Consider the following 20,231-nt stretch of genomic DNA (forward strand, 5'->3'; position numbering starts at 1 on the left):
GCTAACTTTTGACAAAAAATAATATCTTCTATGAACGCTTCATACACCTAACACAGGGGTCTCAAACTTGCGGCCCGCGGGCCATTTGCGGCCCTCGATACAATATTTTGTGGCCCTCGCCGGCAAAAGCTTCCTTATAGTTCGCTTCAGTGCTCCCAATTAATCCGCCGCATCCCCGCCGCTAAACGAGGGCGGCAGAGCCCCTAAATCACCCGGGGGGCAATCCGCCGGCATTTCCTGGAAGGGGCAGAGCTTTCAGCTTCAGCTCTGCCCCTCCTGACGTCAATCGCCGCCTCTCCCCGCCCCTCTCTGTGAAGGAAGAGTGAGAGGGGCGGGCAGAGGCGGCGATGCGCTGCGATTGTGAAATTCCTTATGCGGCCCAGCCTCATCCTGACTTTGCCTTCTGCGGCCCCCCAGGTAAATTGAGTTTGAGACCCCTGACCTAACAGAATATCTTGGGGTGTCTTTTTTTCTAAAAAGGGGTTACTTGTGGAGTTCCTATACTGCCCTGGCATTTTACGGGCCCAAAACCGTGAGTAGTCTGGAAACCAAATGTCTCAAAATGACTGTTCAGGGGTATAGGTTATGTTTTAGGTGATGAAGTGAGGGAAGCTTGTGGTTTATGGTTATGTTATGTGGTTTATGGTTATGTTTGTGAAATGGAATGTTGTCTACTATGTTCTATGTCCTGATGTCTCTTATGCTCTATGTATACGCCCTGCATCTGTTGTGCCAAGCCCAATTCCGGGCACGACCCAGTCGTGCTTGGCGAAATAAAAGCGATTCTGATTCTGATAAGCATCTGCAAATTTTGATGGCAGGTGGTCTATGAGGGGGCGAATTTTGTGGAACCGGTCATAAGCAGGGTGGCCTTTTAGATGACAGGTTGTATTGGGCCTGATCTGATGGATAGGAGTGCTAGGGGGGTGACAGGAGGTGATTGATGGGTGTCTCAGGGGGCGGTTAGAGGGGAAAATAGATGCAATCAATGCACTGGGGCGGTGATCGGAAGGGGGTCTGAGGGGGATCTGAGGGTTTGGCCGAGTGATCAGGAGCCCACACGGGGCAAATTAGGGCCTGATTTGATGGGTAGGTGTGCTAGGGGGTGACAGGAGGTGATTGATGGGTGTCTCAAAGTGTGATTAGTGGGGGGAATAGATGCAAGCAATGCACTGGCGAGGATGAGGGTGTTCTGAGGGTGTGGGCGGGTGATTGGGTGCCCTAGGGGCAGATAGGGGTCTAATCTGATGGGTAGCAGTGACAGGGGGTGATTGATGGGTAATTAGTGGGTGTTTAGAGGAGAGAACAGATGTAAACAATGCACTTGGGAGGTTATCTGACGGGGTCTGCAGGCGATCTGATGGTGTGGGTGGGTGATCAGATTGCCCGCAAGGGGCAGGTTAGGGGCTGATTGATGGGTGGCAGTGACAGGTGGTGATGGGGGGTGATTGATGGGTAATTAGTGGGTGTTTAGAGGAGAGAACAGATGTAAACAGTGCACTTGGGAGGTGATCTGACGTCGGGTCTGCAGGCGATCTAATGGTGTGGGTGGGTGATCAGATTGCCCGCAAGGGGCAGGTTAGGGGCTGATTGATGGGTGGCAGTGACAGGGGGTGATTGACAGGTGAACAGGGGGGATAGATGCATACAGTACACAGGGGGGGGGGTCTGGGGAGAATCTGAGGGGTGGGGGTGATCAGGAGTCCCCAGGGGGCAGTTTGGGGACTAAAAAATAAAATAGCATTGACAGGGAGTGATTGATGGGTGATTAGGGGGTGATTGGGTGCAAACAGTGGTCTAGGGGTGGGCAAGGGGGGGAGGTTGAGGGGTGCTGTGGGCGATCAGGGGGCAGATCAGTGTGTTTGGGTGCAGACTAGGGTGGCTGCAGCCTGCCCTGGTGGTCCCTCGGACACTGGGACCACCAGGGAAGGAGGCAGCCTGTATAATACGCTTTGTATGCGGCAGATCGGGGGTTAACATCCCGCCGGCGCTTCCGTATGGCCGGCGGAATGTCGTTGCAGGTGGGCAGAGCCTAATGCTGGCGGATGCGCGCGATACTCGGCCTGGAAGAGTCCCAGGACCCAACACCATTGTGCGTTACGTGGTCCTGGGGCTGCCACTTTGCCGCCAAGCTACAGTGGGCGGTCGGCAAGTGGTTAAGAAGTGACACAGGCATTTCCTTGATGCTGGCGATTATGGGGACTTGAAGGTAGGTTAATGAATGGAAAAAGTTGCTGAAGGGAGGGGGGTGGTAATTGCTAAACTACCAGGGAGATGGGGGTGATCTCCGCCTTCACTAGACTTTAAGGGAATTTGCAGGGAAAAAGGATACCACTAAACTACCAGGGAATATGGAAAAAAAGGGAGGGGGGGGGGGTACTAGACTAAAATCAGGGAAAGCTATTAGGATGGAGGGGGGAACTAGACTACAGTGAGAGCTGTGAAAAAGAGGTGTTATCTCTGGACTACAAAGGAGTTTATTGGAAGGTGGACACCACTAGACTATCAGGTAATAGCTTAACCTCTTGAGGACTGCAGGGCTAAACCCCCCTAGTGACCAGGCAATTTTTAGTTTAAAAGGCCACTGCAGCTTTAAGGCCAAGCTGCAGGGCCGCACAACACAGCACACGAGTGATTCCCCCCCCCTTTTCTCCCCACCAACAGAGCTCTCTGTTGGTGGGGTCTGATCGCTCCCCCCATGTTTGTTTTTTTTTTAATAAATATTTTTGTTTGTGTTTTTTTAAAAAAAACAACTGTTCCTTTAAACCCCTTCCCTCCCTCCCTCGCTTCCTCCCCCCAGCCAGCCAATCATGGCGATCAGCTCTCATAGGCTTTACCCTATGAGAGCCGATCGCTCTCTTGTCCCCCAGGGGGACAGCCGTGTCACACGGCTGTCCCCAGTGCAGCGCTGCTGCTGATCGCAGCGCTGCACAGAGTAAATAGACGGCGATCACGCCGTCTAACAGTCTCCCGAGCGGCAATAGCCGCTCGGAGACTGAAGGCGGGGCGGAGCTCCGCCCCCCAAGCAGGAGATGCGCGCGCAGCCTGCGCGCGATCTCCTGCAAAACAGAGCCCCAGGACTTTACGCCAATTGGCGTTAGGCGGTCCTGGGGCTGCCGCCGCGGCCACGCCCACTGGCGTGACGCGGTCGGCAAGAGGTTAAAGGGAAAACATATGAAGGGGTGGGGACGGTTAGACCCCAAAGATCTGCTAGATCACAGTACGCTATAACAAAAGGAGGGGGAGCTATTACTATAAAAACACCTATAACACTGCCCACTTTTGAAACCACTCCCTCTACAAAATAGCCATTATACAGCTTGCCCTGCTCCTGCACAAGTCCCGGCTAACTACTATTCTCCCTCCACGTTGCTGTGGATGTTAGGCAATTATGTAATTCGCAGTAGCATAGCTAAGAAGCTATGGGCCCCGGTGCAAGATTTACATCGGCCCCCCCCAATAGTAATGGGAATTCCGGCTCTTCTTGGAGAATCGGCTCTTCTGAATCGGCTCCCATTAAAGAGCCGGCTCTTACGGCTCTCAATCGGCTCTTCATTAAATATTACTAGACACCACTCAGAATTGGAGTAAAAGCCCCGCCCCCATCTCCATGACAACTCCAGACTGCTTCTTTTGCTCGGGCAATCCCTCCTGCTACTGCTCTGTTCCGCCCCTACACTCCTACAAGCTGCACGAGGAGGACTACATCTCCCAGCATGCCTCAGCGCCCTTTATTACATAGCAAATCAGAGCTGTGTGGGGCGGCTGAGGCATCGGCTCTTTCAAAACTGAGAGCCGGCTCTTGTCGTTCACAGCAAAGAGCCGGCTCGTTCGCTAACGACCCATCACTACCCCCCAAGCACTCTATACATAACAATTGATACGGCGCACCAAAACCTGCCAAGGATTTTCACGGTGTCAGAGGTGCAAGAAGGGGATGGAAAACAGTTTGTTAATGATTACTACTATACAAAGCATCTGTACGAGTGATTATTACCAGCACAGGGCCAATAGAGAGCTAATATTGTGCTTGAGGGAGGGCCCCTCGGGGCCCCTCTGACCCAAGGGCCCCGATGCGGTCGCTACCTCTGCAACCCCTATTGCTACGCCCCTGGTAATTCGGCTTCCAGCTTTTGCTGGCGGCCGAAATACAGTGTTTTAAAAGTAAATTCAGCTCCATCTTTTGATGGTGCCCAAACTACTCGCTGAGTAATTCCTATTATGGCCTATGGTTGCACCGGCCGTGCCCAAATCTCCTGCGTTGTTTTAACAGCACTTGTTGGCAGAGAGCCCAAAAGCGCCTACATAATATTTAAATTAGATGGTGCAGTGCCGGTCAAAGTGACTTTGTCTGACTATTTGAACTGAAAGGACTGACACCGGGCCTGACTAGATCAGACAACCGCTCTGCTAGTGGTCGGCCATGGTTTCCTGCGTTGGCCTATGTCTGGCAATTGCCTAACACAGGACTAGAAGAGGTTAAAGGACACCCGAAGCGAAAATAAACTAATGAAATAAAGATTGTATCTATCTTCCTTCTCCTAAATATGACTTTTTAAGATATTCCACAGTTTTATTTTATGTTTAAATCTACTTTTTAAGTCGTTTTATTGTTTTTGTTCAATAAAATTCATTGAAGTATGCCAGATCTAAAAATCTATGAACTATTGACCCTTTTTATCTCTTTCCTGCTCTCGAGCTATTTTCTGCTAGGAAAGAGTTTTATAGTTGGAATTTATCAGTGAGGGTCACACTGTAGCCACTTCCTGTCTGAGTCAGCCACTTACATACCTGATATTTAACTCTTTCAGGCAGAGAAAGGAAAAAAAAGGAACACAGCATAGTTATTAGTGTGCTTGGCACTGTGCATACCCATGTCTATCTCATCATGTCACATGGCACTTCGGGTATCCTTTAATATAGCCCCCTTACTGTAAATCCTATACCTAACATTTCCCTTCTCTGCTTTACCTAAATTTGGGCTTTGGGCGGTGTTTCAACATTTCAGCATACCCATCGAAATAGCATACAAATGCTACTGAGCATGTGAAAAACCATGCAGTCCATAAACTAACCTCATCATAGCCACCAGCAGCACTAACCTTGTAACCTGTGTTTCGAGCCCAAAGCCCAACACTGAGGTGTCACTGACTATGGCGGTGCCCAAATGACCAGGCGCTATTTCAGCATACCCATCGAAATAGCATACAAATGCTACTGAGCATGTGAAAAACCATGCAGCCCATAAACTAACCTGATCATAGCCACCAGCAGCACTAACCTTGTAACCTGTGTTTCGAGCCCAAAGCTCCAACACTGAGGTGTCACTGTCTATGGCGGTGCCCAAATGACCAGGCGCTTTGCGGCACCAAAGTTACCTGACTCAAGTACAGAGTACCCGGATAGAACAGGGAAAGTCATATCTCCCAACTTTTTGAGATGAGAAAAAGGGACACTTAAGCTATGCCCCCTGCCACACCCCTGGCCACGCCCTCACCACGCCTCTAGTCACCCATGCCATAAAGATTTCATAAGAAACATGTTGTTTTATAATTCAAACAACACTGGTCCTTTCTATCCTAGTGCATTTTCCTTCATAGTAACATTTTAAAATTAGTAATATATCAATTTAAAGGTTGGGAATAAAGTTTAGAGTCAATCAACTACATTTTTAGTATAGAAATATATATATTTACTATACATAGAAAGAGGGGCAACGTCCTGAAAGAGGGACAAATGAGGGGGGCAGAGGGACAGGGCTCCCAAAAAGGGACTGTCCCTCCGAAAAAGGGACAGTTGGGAGCTATGAATTAGTTGCACTGTGATTCCACAGATATATGGGATATGGAGTACAATGCAGACAATAATAATCCACCAGGGGGCAGTGATAGAGACACTAAATCAGGCAGCAGAAGCGTGTACAGTTTATCTAATATCATCGCTGGATATGTCCGGTAGGAAGGATTCTGTGTGGCACTAGGAACCTTTCTGCTGCTTTAGGACCCTCTCGCTATCAACAGTTTCCAGGGGAAGTAACAGGCGCGCGGACCGGTGACGTCATCAGTACACAGTGTAAAAATGCTGTCAGCTCAGACTTCTCTGGCTGAATCTGTAGATGGGGATGAGCCGAGGAGTGAGGATGGAGATGACAGGAGGACAGAGAAACCGACTGCCAACTACTACTGCCTGTACATGTACCAGCCTGGAGGGTGAGCATCCCTTACATCCCTCAGCATTACCCATGTTGCTACTCTCTGCACCATACAGGGGGGTTAGCAACCTCATACCTACTTCTATATACCCCATACGCCTACTACTACCTGTACATGTACCAGCCTGGAGGGTGAGCATCCCATACCCTCTTCTATGTGCCATATTCTACTGCCTACTACTGCCAAGTTTACCTGCACCTGCCTGGCATGTCACCCCATGTACCCCTCCATGTAACCATAGTGCCTGAACCAGCCTGGAGGGTCATCACTCCATTTGTCCCTCTATACAACTTATACCAACACTGTCTGTACCTGTTCCAGTCTGAAGGGTAAACAGCCTATATAGCCCATACAATTCTACCCTGTTAGGTAAGCCTGACATACTTCTTTCTTTGCTTGAACCAGCCTGTAGGGTAATCACCCCATATTCCCTTACACGTGCCACATACTTATTTTACTGCTGGAACATGCATGTGTCTGTGTTGTAATCAGGGCCGGTTCTCTCATGAAACAAGGTGAAACATTTGCATCAGGCGCAGAGATTTCAAAGGCAGCATTTTTTTACTGTGTGTATCTTCCTTAGGAGGAATGGAGTGGCTGAGGGTTAGCAGTCCGGCACAGACTCACAGCCAGCCAGTGTGCTATTGTGTTGAGCTGCAGCATGTCATGTGAGAACATTAACCACTTGCCGACCGCCCACAGCTGATGGGCGGCGGCAAAGTGGACGCTGAAAGGATCGCAATACACCCGTGGGCGTTGCGTCCTTTTGGCATGCCGGGGGAGCGATCGCGTCACTGGTGACGCGCGCTTCCCCCGGCAACTGGCTCCGCCTACCCGCGACGACAACCCGCCGGCCTTTCGGAAGCGCCGGCGGGTTGTTAACCCCACGATCGCTTCTACAAAGTGTATAATACGCTTTGTAATGTATACTAAGTGTATTATACAGGCTGCCTCCTGCCCTGGTGGTCCCAGTGTCCGAGGGACCACCAGGGCACGTTTCAGCCACCCTAGTTTGCACCAAACACACTGATCCTGCCCCTCTTCCCTCTGATCGCCTACAGCACCCCTCAGACCCCCCCTGCCCACCCCCCAGACCACTGTTTGCACCCAATCACTCCCCTAATCACCAATCAATCACTCCCTGTCACTATCTGTCAACGCTATTTTTTTATTTTAGGTCCTAACTGCCCCCTGGGGGCTCCTGATCACCCCCCACCCCTCAGATTCTCCCCAGACCCGCCCTGTGTACTGTATGCATCTATCCCCCCTGTAATAACCCACTGATCACCTGTCAATCACCCATCAATCACCCCCTGTCACTGCCACCCATCAATCAGCCCCTAACCTGCCCCTTGCGGGCAATCTGATCACCCACCCACACCATCAGATCGCCCGCAAACCTGCCGTCAGATCACCTCCCAAGTGCATTGCTTACATCTGTTCTCTCCTCTAAACACCCACTAATTACCCATCAATCACCCCCTATCACCACCTGTCACTGTTACCCATCAGATTAGACCCTAATCTGCCCCTTGCGGGCACCCAATTAACTGCCCACACGCTCAGATTGCCCTCAGACCCCCCCCCCCTTATCAATTCGCCAGTGCATTATTTACATCTGTTCTTCCCTGTAATAACCCACTGATCACCTGTCAATCACCCATCAATCACCCCCTGTCACCGCCACCCATCAATCAGCCCCTAACCTTCCTCTTGCGGGCAATCTGATCACCCACCCACACCATCAGATTGCCCGCAAACCCGCCGTCAGATCACCTCCCAAGTGCATTGTTTACATCTGTTCTTTCCTCTAAACACCCACTAATTACCCATCAATCACCCCCTGTCACCAACTGTCACTGCTACCCATCAGATCAGACCCCTATCTGCCCCTAGGGCACCAATCACCCGCCCACACCCTCAGAACGCCCTCAGACCCCAGCCCTGATCACCATGCATTGCTTGCATCTATTCCCCCCTCTAATCACACCTTGAGACACCCATCAATCACCACCTGTCACCCCCTAGCACACCTACTCATCAGATCAGGCCCTAATTTGCCCCGTGTGGGCTCATGATCGGGTTCATAGAAGATTTTATTTTTTGTCAAAAGTTAGCGGAAATTGATTTTTATTGTTTTTTTTCACAAAGTGTCATTTTCCACTAACTTGTGACAAAAAATAAGATCTTCTATGAACTCACCATACTCCTGACGTAATACTTTGGGGTGTCTTCTTTCTAAAATAGGGTCACTTGTGGGGTTCCTATACTGCCCTGGCATTTTAGGGGCCCTAAACCGTGAATAGTCTAGAAACCAAATGCCTCAAAATGACCTGTGAATAGGACGTTGGGCCCCTTAGCGCATCTAGGCTGCAAAAAAAAGTGTCACACGTGGTATCGCCGTACTCAGGAGAAGTAGTATAATGTGTTTTGTGGTGTATTTTTACATATACCCATGCTGGGTGGGAGAAATATCTCTGTAAATAGACAATTGTGTGTAAACAAATCAAAAAATTGTCATTTACAGAGATATTTCTCCCACCCAGCATGGGTATGTGTAAAAAAACACATTATACTACTTCTCCTGAGTACGGCGGTACCACATGTGTGGCACTTTTTTGCACCCTAACTGCACTAAGGGGCCCAAAGTCCAATGAGTAGGATTTCACAGGTCATTTTGAGAAATTTGGTTTCAAGACTACTCCTCACGGTTCAGGGCCCCTAAAATGCCAGGGCAGTATAGCAACCCCACAAGTGAACCCATTTTAGAAAGAAGACACCCCAAGGTATTCCGTTATTAGGGGTATGGTGAGTTCATAGAAGATTTTATTTTTTGTCACAAGTTAGCGGAAATTTATTTTTATTGTTTTTTTTTTTCACAAAGTGTCAATTTCCGCTAACTTGTGACAAAAAAAAAAAATCTTCTATAAACTCACCATACTCCTAACAGAATACCTTGTGGTGTTGTCTTTCTAAAATGGGGCCACTTGTAGGGTTCCTAAACTGCCCTGGCATTTTAGGGGCCCTAAACCGTGAGGCGTAGTCTTGAAACCAAATGTCTCAAAACGACCTGTGAAATCCTAAAGGTACTCATTGGACTTTGGGTCCCTTAGCACAGTTAGGGTGCAAAAAAGTGCCACACATGTGGTATCGCTGTACTCAGGAGAAGTAGTATAATGTGTTTTGGGGTGTATTTTTACACATACCCATGCTGGGTGGGAGAAATCTCTCTGTAAGTGAACAATTGTGTGTAAAAAAAAAAAAAAAAAACAACAACAAAAAAAAAAAACATTGTCATTTACAGAGATATTTCTCCAACCCAGCATGGGTATGTGTAAAAATACACCCCAAAACACATTATACTACGTCTCCTGAGTACGGCAATACCACATGTGTGGCACTTTTTTGCAGCCTAACTGCGCTAAGGGGCCCAAAGTCCAATGAGCACCTTTAGGCTTTACAGGGGTGCTTACAATTTAGCACCCCCCAAAATGCCAGGACAGTAAACACACCCCATAAATGACCCCATTTTGGAAAGTAGACACTTCAAGGTATTCAGAGAGGGGCATGGTGAGTCCGTGGCAGATTTCATTTTTTTTTTTTTTTTTTTTTGTCACAAGTTAGCAGAAATGGAAACTTTTTTTTTGTTTTTTTTGTCTCAAAGTGTCATTTTCCGCTAACTTGTGACAAAAAATAAAATCTTCTATGAACTCACCATGCCTCTCACTGAATACTTTGGGATGTCTTCTTTCCAAAATGGGGTCATTTGGGGGGTATTTATACTATCCTGGAATTTTAGCCCCTCATGAAACCTGACAGGGGTGCAGAAAAGTCAGAGATGCTTCAAAATGGGAAAATTCACTTTTTGCACCATAGTTTGTAAACGCTATAACTTTTACCCAATCCAATAAATATACACTGAATGTTTTTTTTTTTTTTTAATCAAAGACATGTAGCAGAATAAATTTGGACAAAAATGTATACAGAAATTTTACTTTACATTTACATGAACTTTACAGCAGTCTAAGTAGGCCTGCCCAGCAAAATGCCCCCATAGAACTACCACAGCTTACTGCATGCCCCCATAAAGGCATCACAGTGCCCAGCATGTCACCACAGCACCCAGTATGCCCACATAGAGGCACCATAGAACCCAGAATACCCCCAACTGATGCACCCCAGCTCCCAGCATGCTCACCATTGAGGCACCACAGCTGACTCTGCCTGGGGGACATCTGGGGCACCCCAGAATAGATCCGGGGCTCGTGCCACTGATCTTTGGGGCTAGCAACGCCCCTGAATGAAGCTGAGTAAATTGTTGAGTCCTGTGCAATCATTCCAAATTGGGGTGGGGGGCACATCCTCACAAGTTTGCCTCAGGCAGCAAAAAGTGTAGAACCGTCCCTGGATTTAATCGCTTCATATCCCTATACTATTACCAGCCTGCATGGTGATCACCTCATACACCCATCTGCACAGCCTGTCTGTACCTTTACCAGCCTGCAGGGTGAGGATTCCATACATCCCTCTATATACTCCACACTTCTGTCTGTACATGTACTAAACTGAAGGGTGATCACCCAATACACCCCTTGGCACTAGTCTGCTTTAGAGCAAGGCTTCCCAATCAGTCCTTGAGTACCACCAATAGTGAATATTTTGTGGAAATCCACGGGGTAGTTACTCAGCTCTGCTAAGACACTAATTACCCCACCTGTGAAAGTTTAGATTTTTCTGCAAAACAAGTACTGTTGGTGGTACTTTAGGACAGGATTGGGAAGCCCTGCTTTAGGGGACCCAGCGGGAAACCTCATAGGTAAATTCCGCTAACGTGATTGGCTGGACAGCACCCTTTTAAACTGCTAGGTTTCAGATAGGTTGTAGTAAACTACACCTAAACTATTTGACCAATTACAATGCTTTGTGCTGTAGAGGGTGCTGTGATTGGAGAACTGTTCCCTATGAGGTTTTCTGCTTGGTCCTCTAAAGTAGACTACCTATCGCTCACCCCTTTAGAGACCCCATACTTCTACTGCTTATACCTGAACTAGCCTGGAGGGCGAGCACCATATACACCCTTCTGTAGACTGCATGCTGCTATTACTGCCTGTACCTGTTCAGCTACAAGGGTGATCATTCCTTACACCTCTCTTCATATCCCATGCTACTACTTCTGCGTTTACCTGTGCTAGCTTGGAGGGTGAGCACCCCATATAACTCTCTGTAGACTGCATACTAATATTACGGCCTGTACCAGTTCCATCAAGGGTGATCATTCCATACATTGCTCTGTGTATGCCAAACTACTATTACTGCCTGTACCTCTGCAAGCCTGGAGGTTGAGCACCCAATTTACCCCTCTGTAGACCCCATACTACTATGCCTGGACCTGTTGCAGCCTCGAGGGTGATCATCTTATACACCCCTTTCTCTATACCCAGCATTACTATTACTGTACCAGCCTGGCATGTGAGCACTCTACTAGGCCTGAATGATTTTAGGAAAAAATTGAATTGAGCGATTTCTGTCCAAAATTAAGATTTCGATTCGATTCACGATTTCCTTCAAATCAAGCTTTGTTCCCCCCCTTTATGCCTTTTTGTTCCCCCTCTGTCCCCCTGTCCCTCCTTGTGCCCCCTTTGCCTCTTCATGCCTCCTCTGGGTCTCTCGCTTGCCTCCTTTGTGTCTCTGTGCCCCCTCTGTGTCTCTCTTTGTGCCCCCTCTGTGTCTCCTGTGTCTCGCTCTGTGCCCACGCTGTCTCTCTCTGTGCCTCCTCTGTCCCCCAAGTTGCATCAGTTCTGGACAAAGCTTCAAGCACGAGTCCAGCGATGCCCGTCTGTCCACTTCGCCTCCTGCAGGCTCTAATGCACGGCATACTTCCTGTATATCATGTGACATACAGGAACCCAAAGTTTTGCCAAGCACAAGAGGCGGCAGAGGGCGATAGAGGATGGAAGGTATGTCCAACGCTGCGGGCACTGGGACTTTGGGAAAGTTCAAAGCCGCTTCTTCAAACTTCCCCATGTGGAAATGACGTGATCGCGATATTTGACGCTTTGACGATTCTGAAATTGTGATCTTGGTGATCGCGATTTCGATTTAAATTCGATTTATCTTTCAGGCCTACACTCTACCCTCCCCTCTCTATACAACTGTAGTATTACTTTTACCTGCCTGGAAGATTATCACCCCATGCAACTCTTTATGTACCCAATGCTGCTCATGCTGCCTTTCCCTGATGCAATGTTATTCATTAACTCTTGTGTTACTTTTGCCATGCAGCGGTACTCAGCTGACAATGGATTCAGATGAGGCTTCTCGGGAGAACAGTGGTGACACTGCTTATGGGGAAGACTTCAGGTGAGATCATATCTGTCCTGCTCATCTGTATAAGCATGAGGCATGTTGTGTCCTCCCCATCTGTGTAGTGATGGGGGATTGTGCACCGTCCTTAACTGTTTAGGATTGGGAAGAAGGTGCACTTTCCTCATCTGTGTAGGTACGGAAGATGATGAGCTTTCTCTATCTGTGTAGGCATGAGAGATGGTTCATACCATCTGTATAGGTATGTGAAGTTGCGCGCTCTCCCGTCTGTTTAGGTATGGGAGGTGGTGTGCTCTCCCTCTATGTGTAGGTACAGGAGATGGCATGCTCTCCCCAGCTGTGCGGGTACGGGAGATGGTGCGCTCTCCCCATCTGTGCGGGTACAGGGGATGGTGCGCTCTCCCTCTATGTGTAGGTACAGGAGATGGCATGCTCTCCCCATCTGTACGGGTATGGGAGATGGTGCGCTCTCCCCATCTGTGCGGGTACAGGGGATGGTGCGCTCTCCCTCTATGTGTAGGTACAGGAGATGGCATGCTCTCCCCACCTGTGCGGGTACGGGAGATGGTGCGCTCTCCCCAGCTGTACGGGAGATGGTGCGCTCTCCCCACCTGTGCGGGTACGGGAGATGGTGCGCTCTCCCCACCTGTGCGGGAGATGGTGCGCTCTCCCCACCTGTGCGGGAGATGGTGCGCTCTCCCCACCTGTGCAGGTACGGGAGATGCTGCGCTCTCCCCACCTTCTTGATTATGGGAGTTGATGAATTTTTCTACCTCCATGTAGCATGAGGACCAACAGACTTTTAAGTCTATGAACAAATTGTGTAGGTAAGCTCTTGTACTACATGGAGGTGGTTAAATTGGCCAATCAAAACAGGATTGGGGATTTTGAAATGGTGGGACTTCCTTATCTCTGTAGGGACGAGCAGTGGTATGTGCTTTTTATATGTGCAGAGATGTGTGGCTGGTGTGTGCTTTGGATGGTATATGCTTCTCATTTGTGTAGCTATGGCATGTGCTTCTTGTGTTTAGGAATAGTGGAGGTTGTGGCCTCATAATCTGTATAGATGATGATTATAGTATAAATCTGTGTACTTTTTTTTTTTCCACAGCCTTTCCCTGGGAGATACCAACCTGCAGGCTGAAGCAGAGCCTGAGCTTCGGAGTTTTGTTGCAAAGCGTCTGTCCCGGGGAGCCATGTTTGATGGGATGGGAAATGTGTCGTCCATGGATCTTGGGTGAGCCTGTTAATGCTTTTGGTGTTTAGGTGACATCACAGGGTTGTCGCACATGGTGCAAATTAGGCATTGGTGGTGATCAAGGTGACCGTGGCCAAACCTTTCCAGTGGCAATATCATTCTGTGATCCAGCAATCCTGAACAGGACTAACAGTTGTCTGCCAATAAGTGGTTATGATTTGCTTGCCTCCGCTGAGCTATATAAATCATAGTTGGGGTTACTGTGAGAGTTGTGTGCATGCAGTTGTAGCAGCTGCAGCTTGAGGGCATTCGATGAGTAGAAAAAGGCACTCCCCTGGCATCAAACTTGCGTTTATTGAGCAAAGACACACTGTGACTGGTCACCTGACCCTTCCTCTGGCAGCTAAAGGGCAACCTGGGCAATATCTGACCATATTGAAGGGTGCTTAGAGGTGTGGCTGTTTAGTGATGGTAGAAGCATGTGATTTGTTTGATCACCTGATAGATTTGCAAAGCTCTGATTTGCTGTGATCACATCCTGCTTTAGCATGTGATCATGACTAGCCAATCAGAGAATTATATATCTATCACCTGACCAAACTGATTACATGCTTCTCCATGATTCTAGATGCATGTGTGATTGCAGTTGCAAGCAGCTTCTTTATTAAGACTTTAATGTTTTATAATAGATCCAAGACCTGTTGAGTTTGTTTAAACACTTGCAGATGTAAGCTTTTGAAATCTATGCATTGTTTGCAGCCTCTTTTCTCTGCCAGAGCAGAGATCTCAATATCCAGCTCTGTGCACGGCAATCGTGCTTCTGCCGCTGCTACATTTGTTTTATATTCGCTTCTGACCCTGTAACCACTGAGGTTTTATCCACGTACCATAGCATAAAATTGCACAACGTTTCGGCCAAAGTGCCTTTTTCAGGTGAAAAGACCCATTGTCCGAAACGTTGTGAAATGTTATGCTATGGTATATGAATAAAATCTGGTATTATTGTTAACCTGGTAGATACCCAGTCATTTCTTGTCTAGGACTGTATGATTTTGCACCTTTGGTGGATCCAGGTGTGGAATGGTTGTCTCCCTGGTGAATAAATTAAAGGACAACTGTAGCAAGAAGTATATGCCATGTGTTTCCTTTTAAGCAATACCAGTTGCCTGGCTGTCCTGCTGATCCTCTGCCTCTAATACATTTTAGCCATAGACCCTGAACAAGCATGCAGTAGATCAGGTGTTTCTGACATTGTCATATCTGACAAGCTTAGCTGCATGCTTGTTTATGGTGTTATTCAGACACTACTGCAGCCAAATGGATGAGCTGGGCTGCCTGGCAACTGGTATTGTTTAAAGAGAACCAGAGATGAAGCACCCTCATGTATTTTATTACATTTATCAGTAGGAACATGACAGTAAACACCTACCCTGCTTTTAGTTTCATTGTTATCTGCTTAATTAGTCTATTAGCAGCTGTGATAAGAATCCACCGACTATTCAGTCGAGGTTTGACCTGGAATCATTATAGCTGAGTCACTCTTCTGTGGAGTCCTTTCAAGCCCAAGCCTTCCCCCTCCTGGCTTAGATTTCCTGCTTTGCATACTGAGAGCTGTGATGACTGGGAATGGCTGCTGCTCCTGAGAGAGAAGCTCTGTGGCTGCAATATGATCCCTGTGTGCACTAGATACTGATAATAACGGCAGTTTCATTCCTATGAGAGACACTTCCTACAGGCAGATATCATACCAAAATGAAAGCACACAGCAGCCTTTCTCATATAGCCTAGATAGCAGCATAGTCTCATATATCCTAGACAGCACATCCAGAACAACTCATATAACCCGGAAGGAGAAGGGATATGAGCTGGCGGCCATATTTGATTTTTCCTGGAGCAATAATTGATAAAAAACACTAAAAAAGGCACACCAGAGCGGCAAAATTATCAGGTAGAGCATTTATTCTTTACAAGCTATCAACTGATATGTTTATTTTGTGTGAAACGTTCATCTCTGGTTCCCTTTAAAAAGGAAATAAATATTGCAGCCTCCATATCCCTCTCACTACAGGTGTGCTTTAAGCAGTGAGAGCAGCAGGACAGCCCTTTCTGAGTAATCACTGTGAGCCAATGGTGTATCGGCGCAGCGGTGGTTTACATTGGACCAACTCGCAGCATACTTTGCGTCTACTGGACAACATACGCCTTGACAGTAAGCGCCTGAGCCCACTAATGCAGTTGTGTCCACAAGAGGATCTATAAGAAAAAAAATAATAGACCCCCTGAGGGGTACTCACCTTGGGAGGGAGAAGCCTCTGGATCCTAATAAGGCTTCCCCCGCGGCTTGCGTTCGAGCTCAGGCAGAAATAGCCAAGCCCAATTGGATCCACTCTACTGCGCAGGCGCAGACACCACCCGCCTGAGCCATAGAGCAGATCCGATCGGGCTTGGCTATTTCCGCCCGTGCTCGAACGCAAGCCGATACTGCGCCTGCGCAAGGCTCACACAGGATTGTTCTAATCCTGGAACCTTGCAGGATTCTCGGCGGCCGACAGGGCTGGGACCGGAGGGACAGAGGATTAGGATTAGAGGTTTCCCCCTCCCAAAGTTAGTACACCCCTAGAGACTTTTATTTATTTATTTTTTCCCTTAGTGTCTCTTTAAGCATCTGTGAGGCCTGAAACACACCAGAGGAGTTTTTCTGAGCGTTTTGAGTTTTTAAATCTGCTGCTAATGTTATCCTATGTGTCTGTGCACACTGGAGCAATGAGGTTTTGTAAAAAAAAAACCCCATAGCATTACATTGGGAAGAGCTTTTAGAGGTTTCAAAAGCTCTTCCCAATGTAATGCTATGGTTTTTTTTTAGAAAACCTCATTGCTCCAGTGTGCACAGACACATAGGATAACATTAGCAGCCTCCAGTGTGCACAGACACATAGGATATCATTAGCGGCCTCCAGTGTGCACAGACACATAGGATATCATTAGCAGCCTCCAGTGTGCACAGACACATAGGATATCATTAGCAGCCTCCAGTGTGCACAGACACATAGGATAACATTAGCAGCCTCCAGTGTGCACAGACACATAGGATATCATTAGCAGCAGATTTAAAAACTCAAAACGCTCAGAAAAACTCCTCTGGTGTGCACCAGGCCTAACGTTGATGTGTAACTGAAGAGCAGACACAAACTGTGCTAGTGGGCTCAGGTCATGAAGCATACATTAATACACTGTATGCATCACTGTCTGCATCGCATCCTAATGCGCAATGTAACTTTTCATCACTGTTGTGATTGTATTATAACGCAATGTACTTTAGTGTGACAGTAGCTTTATGCTGGGAATACACGGTAAGATCCGGCGGCTCGATTAGCCGCCGGATCGACTCCTGCCGCGTCCCCGTTCGTCCCCGCGGCCGTCCTGATCGATTCCCACTCGTCCCCGCAGGCGCTTCCTTACCTTCCGCTCTATTGTCCGCCTGCGGGTATCGAGCGAGGAATTGATCCGCGCGGTGATCGGACATGTCGGAAATTATCAATCGAGCCATCAGCGGCTCGATTGATAACACACTATATCTACCCGTGTATTCCCAGTATTAAGGTGCCCATTATCAGATCTTTCCATGCAATTGTTACAATCGAATTGTACAGAGAACTGCGCAGTGTGTGTGTGGCAAAAATCAAATTAAAACTGTTGTATGGTGGTATTGTATGGTCGATTGGATCAGAAGAATATAATCAATCCGAAAGTTGGATTTTACGATCAAATTGATAGAAAGTGCCCTAATCGACCTGTTTATGGGAACAATCAATTATTGCCTTCCGATTACTTTCGATCATAAAAATTGCATTGGAAGATCGCATCTGATGGAAAAATTGTACCATTAACCACTTCGCATCCAGACCTACTTTTCCCCTTATGGACCAGAGCAGTTTTGACGCTTTAGCTGTGTCCCTATTTAAACAGCCATAACTTTATCCCTACTCAAGACACCTAAATGATCTAGGTATCGTTTTTTTCAGGACATACTGGACTTTCATAGGGGGGGTATTTTGACACAAGAAAAAAAAATTCTATGCATTTTAATGGGAAAAAGAGGGGGGGAAATGAAAAATTGCATTAATCCTCAGGTTTCTCCAGTTCTAGTAAAAAATGCTACAGTAGATAACAAACATGCCACCAGTATTACGTCCCCCAAGGATAGATAGATGTGTCCCTGGGATCAATGTTCCCCATTGTAGCCAGATGTGCCCCCAGGATTAGCACCCCCTCCCCATTATAGCCATATGTGCCCCCAGTGTTAGGTTATGGCCCCCAGGACCATCAGATGTGCCCCCCATTATTAATTCCCCACCCCCTGTTACCCTGATGGGCCCCAAAATGCATTTCAACCCCTTTCCCCTTTTCGGAACACTACCCCCCACCCTCCGTTATGGGTAGCCAGATGTGCCCCCCCTTACTACTCTGCCCCCTCCGTGGCCAGATCGATAAAAAAATGCCCCTGCATATCTCACCTTACCTGGTTCCTGCGATCATCCTTCAGCCCCAGCTTTCATTCACCGCGCTGCACTCAGCCCTGTGATACCGAACACCGTGTCCCGGCTTGATGACGTCATCACTCCGGGACCTGGATGTTCAGCATCACAGGACTGTGTGCACCGCGGTGAATGGAAGCTGGGGCTGCAGGATGATCACAAGAACCAGGTAAGGTGAGACATTATCCTTGCAGGGGCATTTTTTTTAATTGATCTGGCACGGAGGGGGAGAGATGAAGGATCACTGCTGTTTACTACAGCGGTGATTGTTCATCCACGCGGGAGGGGAGGGTGTCACTAATTGGATACAAGGAAACATGTTCCCTTTCACCAATTAGTAAGGCAGCTGACCGTGCCGGGGGGTGCGCTCTGAAGAGCACCCGATCGTACACGGCAGGGCTGCAAGCAAGTCAGTATATCTACGTCATGTTGGCATGGAGGGTGCCACAGATGACGTAGATATACTGTAGTAGTGGACAAAGTGGTTAATGGGCAAGTTAAATGTTCCAGGAGAGCTGAGAGGGAGGAAAGCTCTGAAGTTTAGAATGCAGAAAAAGGAGATTAAAGTGGACCCAAATTAAAAATACAAGATTTCAGAAATAAAATCTATTTTCTAAATTATAATAATAAATAGCAGCCTTTTTTCAGCTGCATGATGACAAATATAAAATATTTTACATTTATTGGAGGAACCTCTCCTTTCCGTTCATATTGCCTGGACAGAATCTGGCAGACTGGTGGAGTAGATGGTGTCCAGCAATGGAGGAATTGCTAATGGCTGCCACCTGTATAACCCTAGTTATGAAAAGAGAAGGGTGAAAAGCATGCACTGAAATGCTCATAGGTTTGAAGGAGTGTTTATTTAACTTTGTATGTGTCAGAGTGGTGCAACTAAATATTTTTAATTAAAAAAAATGTTTGGTTTGGGTCCACTTTAAACCTGTCTCTTCTATGTTCAGTGTTCCTGTCAGTAATCTCATCTATCCAGGCCATGCTATATCTGAGGGAAAACATAGAAGCCTCATCTGGACATTTTTTTTTTTTTTCTTTAGAAGATGGCATGTCTCTTACTGAGCGACTTCCTCAATTCGGATCATGGAAGGAGCTTCCTAGGTATTTTATCTGTACTTATAAAATGCCTTGGAATCTCCTTAATGCACACCAAAAATGGGACAAAAAGTGGATTCATACTCACCAACCCCCGTCCCGTTTGTCAGATCGCTCTGTGTCTTCCAGGTGTTCTCCTACTGCCCTTTCAGTAATATCTGTGACTGGACTTCTAGTCGCTGCTACTGCACATGCGCAGTACCCTCTATGCGTCTCATCGATCACTCTCCCGCCGCCTGGAGCATTCTGCGGATGCGCGGTATAATTCTTTCGACAAGCACGCAAGCGCAGAATGCTTCTGGTTTTGGCAATCAATGAGGCGCACAGGGACGGTACTGCGTCGCAGATCTTTATGCAATTTTCCCCTAGTACTTTTACTACATAGTTACATAGTTATTTTGGTTGAAAAAAGACATACGTCCATCGAGTTCAACCAGTACAAAGTACAACACCAGCCTGCTCCCTCACATATCCCTGTTGATCCAGAGGAAGGCGAAAAAACCCTTATCATGAGGCATGGTCCAATTAGCCCCAAAAGGGAAAAATTCCTTCCCAACTCCAGATGGCAATCAGATAAAATCCCTGAATCAACATCATTAGGCATTACCTAGTAATTGTAGCCATGGATGTCTTTCAACGCAAGGAAAGCATCTAAGCCCCCTTTAAATGCAGGTATAGAGTTTGCCATAACGACTTCCTGTGGCAATGCATTCCACATCTTAATCACTAACTGTAAAGAACCCTTTCCTAAATAAATGGCTAAAACGTTTTTCCTCCATGCGCAGATCATGTCCTCTAGTCCTTTGAGAAGGCCTAGGGACAAAAAGCTCATCTGCCAAGCTATTATATTGCCCT

General features: G+C 47.4%; 1 protein-coding gene across 2 annotated transcripts in view; it reads left to right on the forward strand.

Annotated features, from left to right (window-relative positions):
* Positions 1-6,040: 6,040 nt before the first annotated feature.
* The window catches only part of C12H17orf75 (chromosome 12 C17orf75 homolog), a 31,901-nt gene continuing 17,710 nt past the window's right edge, over positions 6,041-20,231 (forward strand). Inside the window, exons 1-3 of one of the 2 annotated variants that reach the window (XM_068261949.1) lie at positions 6,041-6,209; positions 12,495-12,572; positions 13,648-13,773. In XM_068261949.1, coding sequence (XP_068118050.1) covers positions 6,079-6,209; positions 12,495-12,572; positions 13,648-13,773 — 335 coding nt within the window. In that variant the 5' untranslated portion in view covers positions 6,041-6,078. Of the gene's footprint in view, positions 6,210-6,315; positions 6,344-12,494; positions 12,573-13,647; positions 13,774-20,231 lie in introns of those variants that run through there. The other variant, XM_068261950.1, reaches the window with a different exon arrangement.

The sequence above is a fragment of the Hyperolius riggenbachi genome, chromosome 12, assembly GCF_040937935.1.
Source record: "Hyperolius riggenbachi isolate aHypRig1 chromosome 12, aHypRig1.pri, whole genome shotgun sequence".
Taxonomy (NCBI): Eukaryota; Metazoa; Chordata; class Amphibia; order Anura; family Hyperoliidae; genus Hyperolius; species Hyperolius riggenbachi.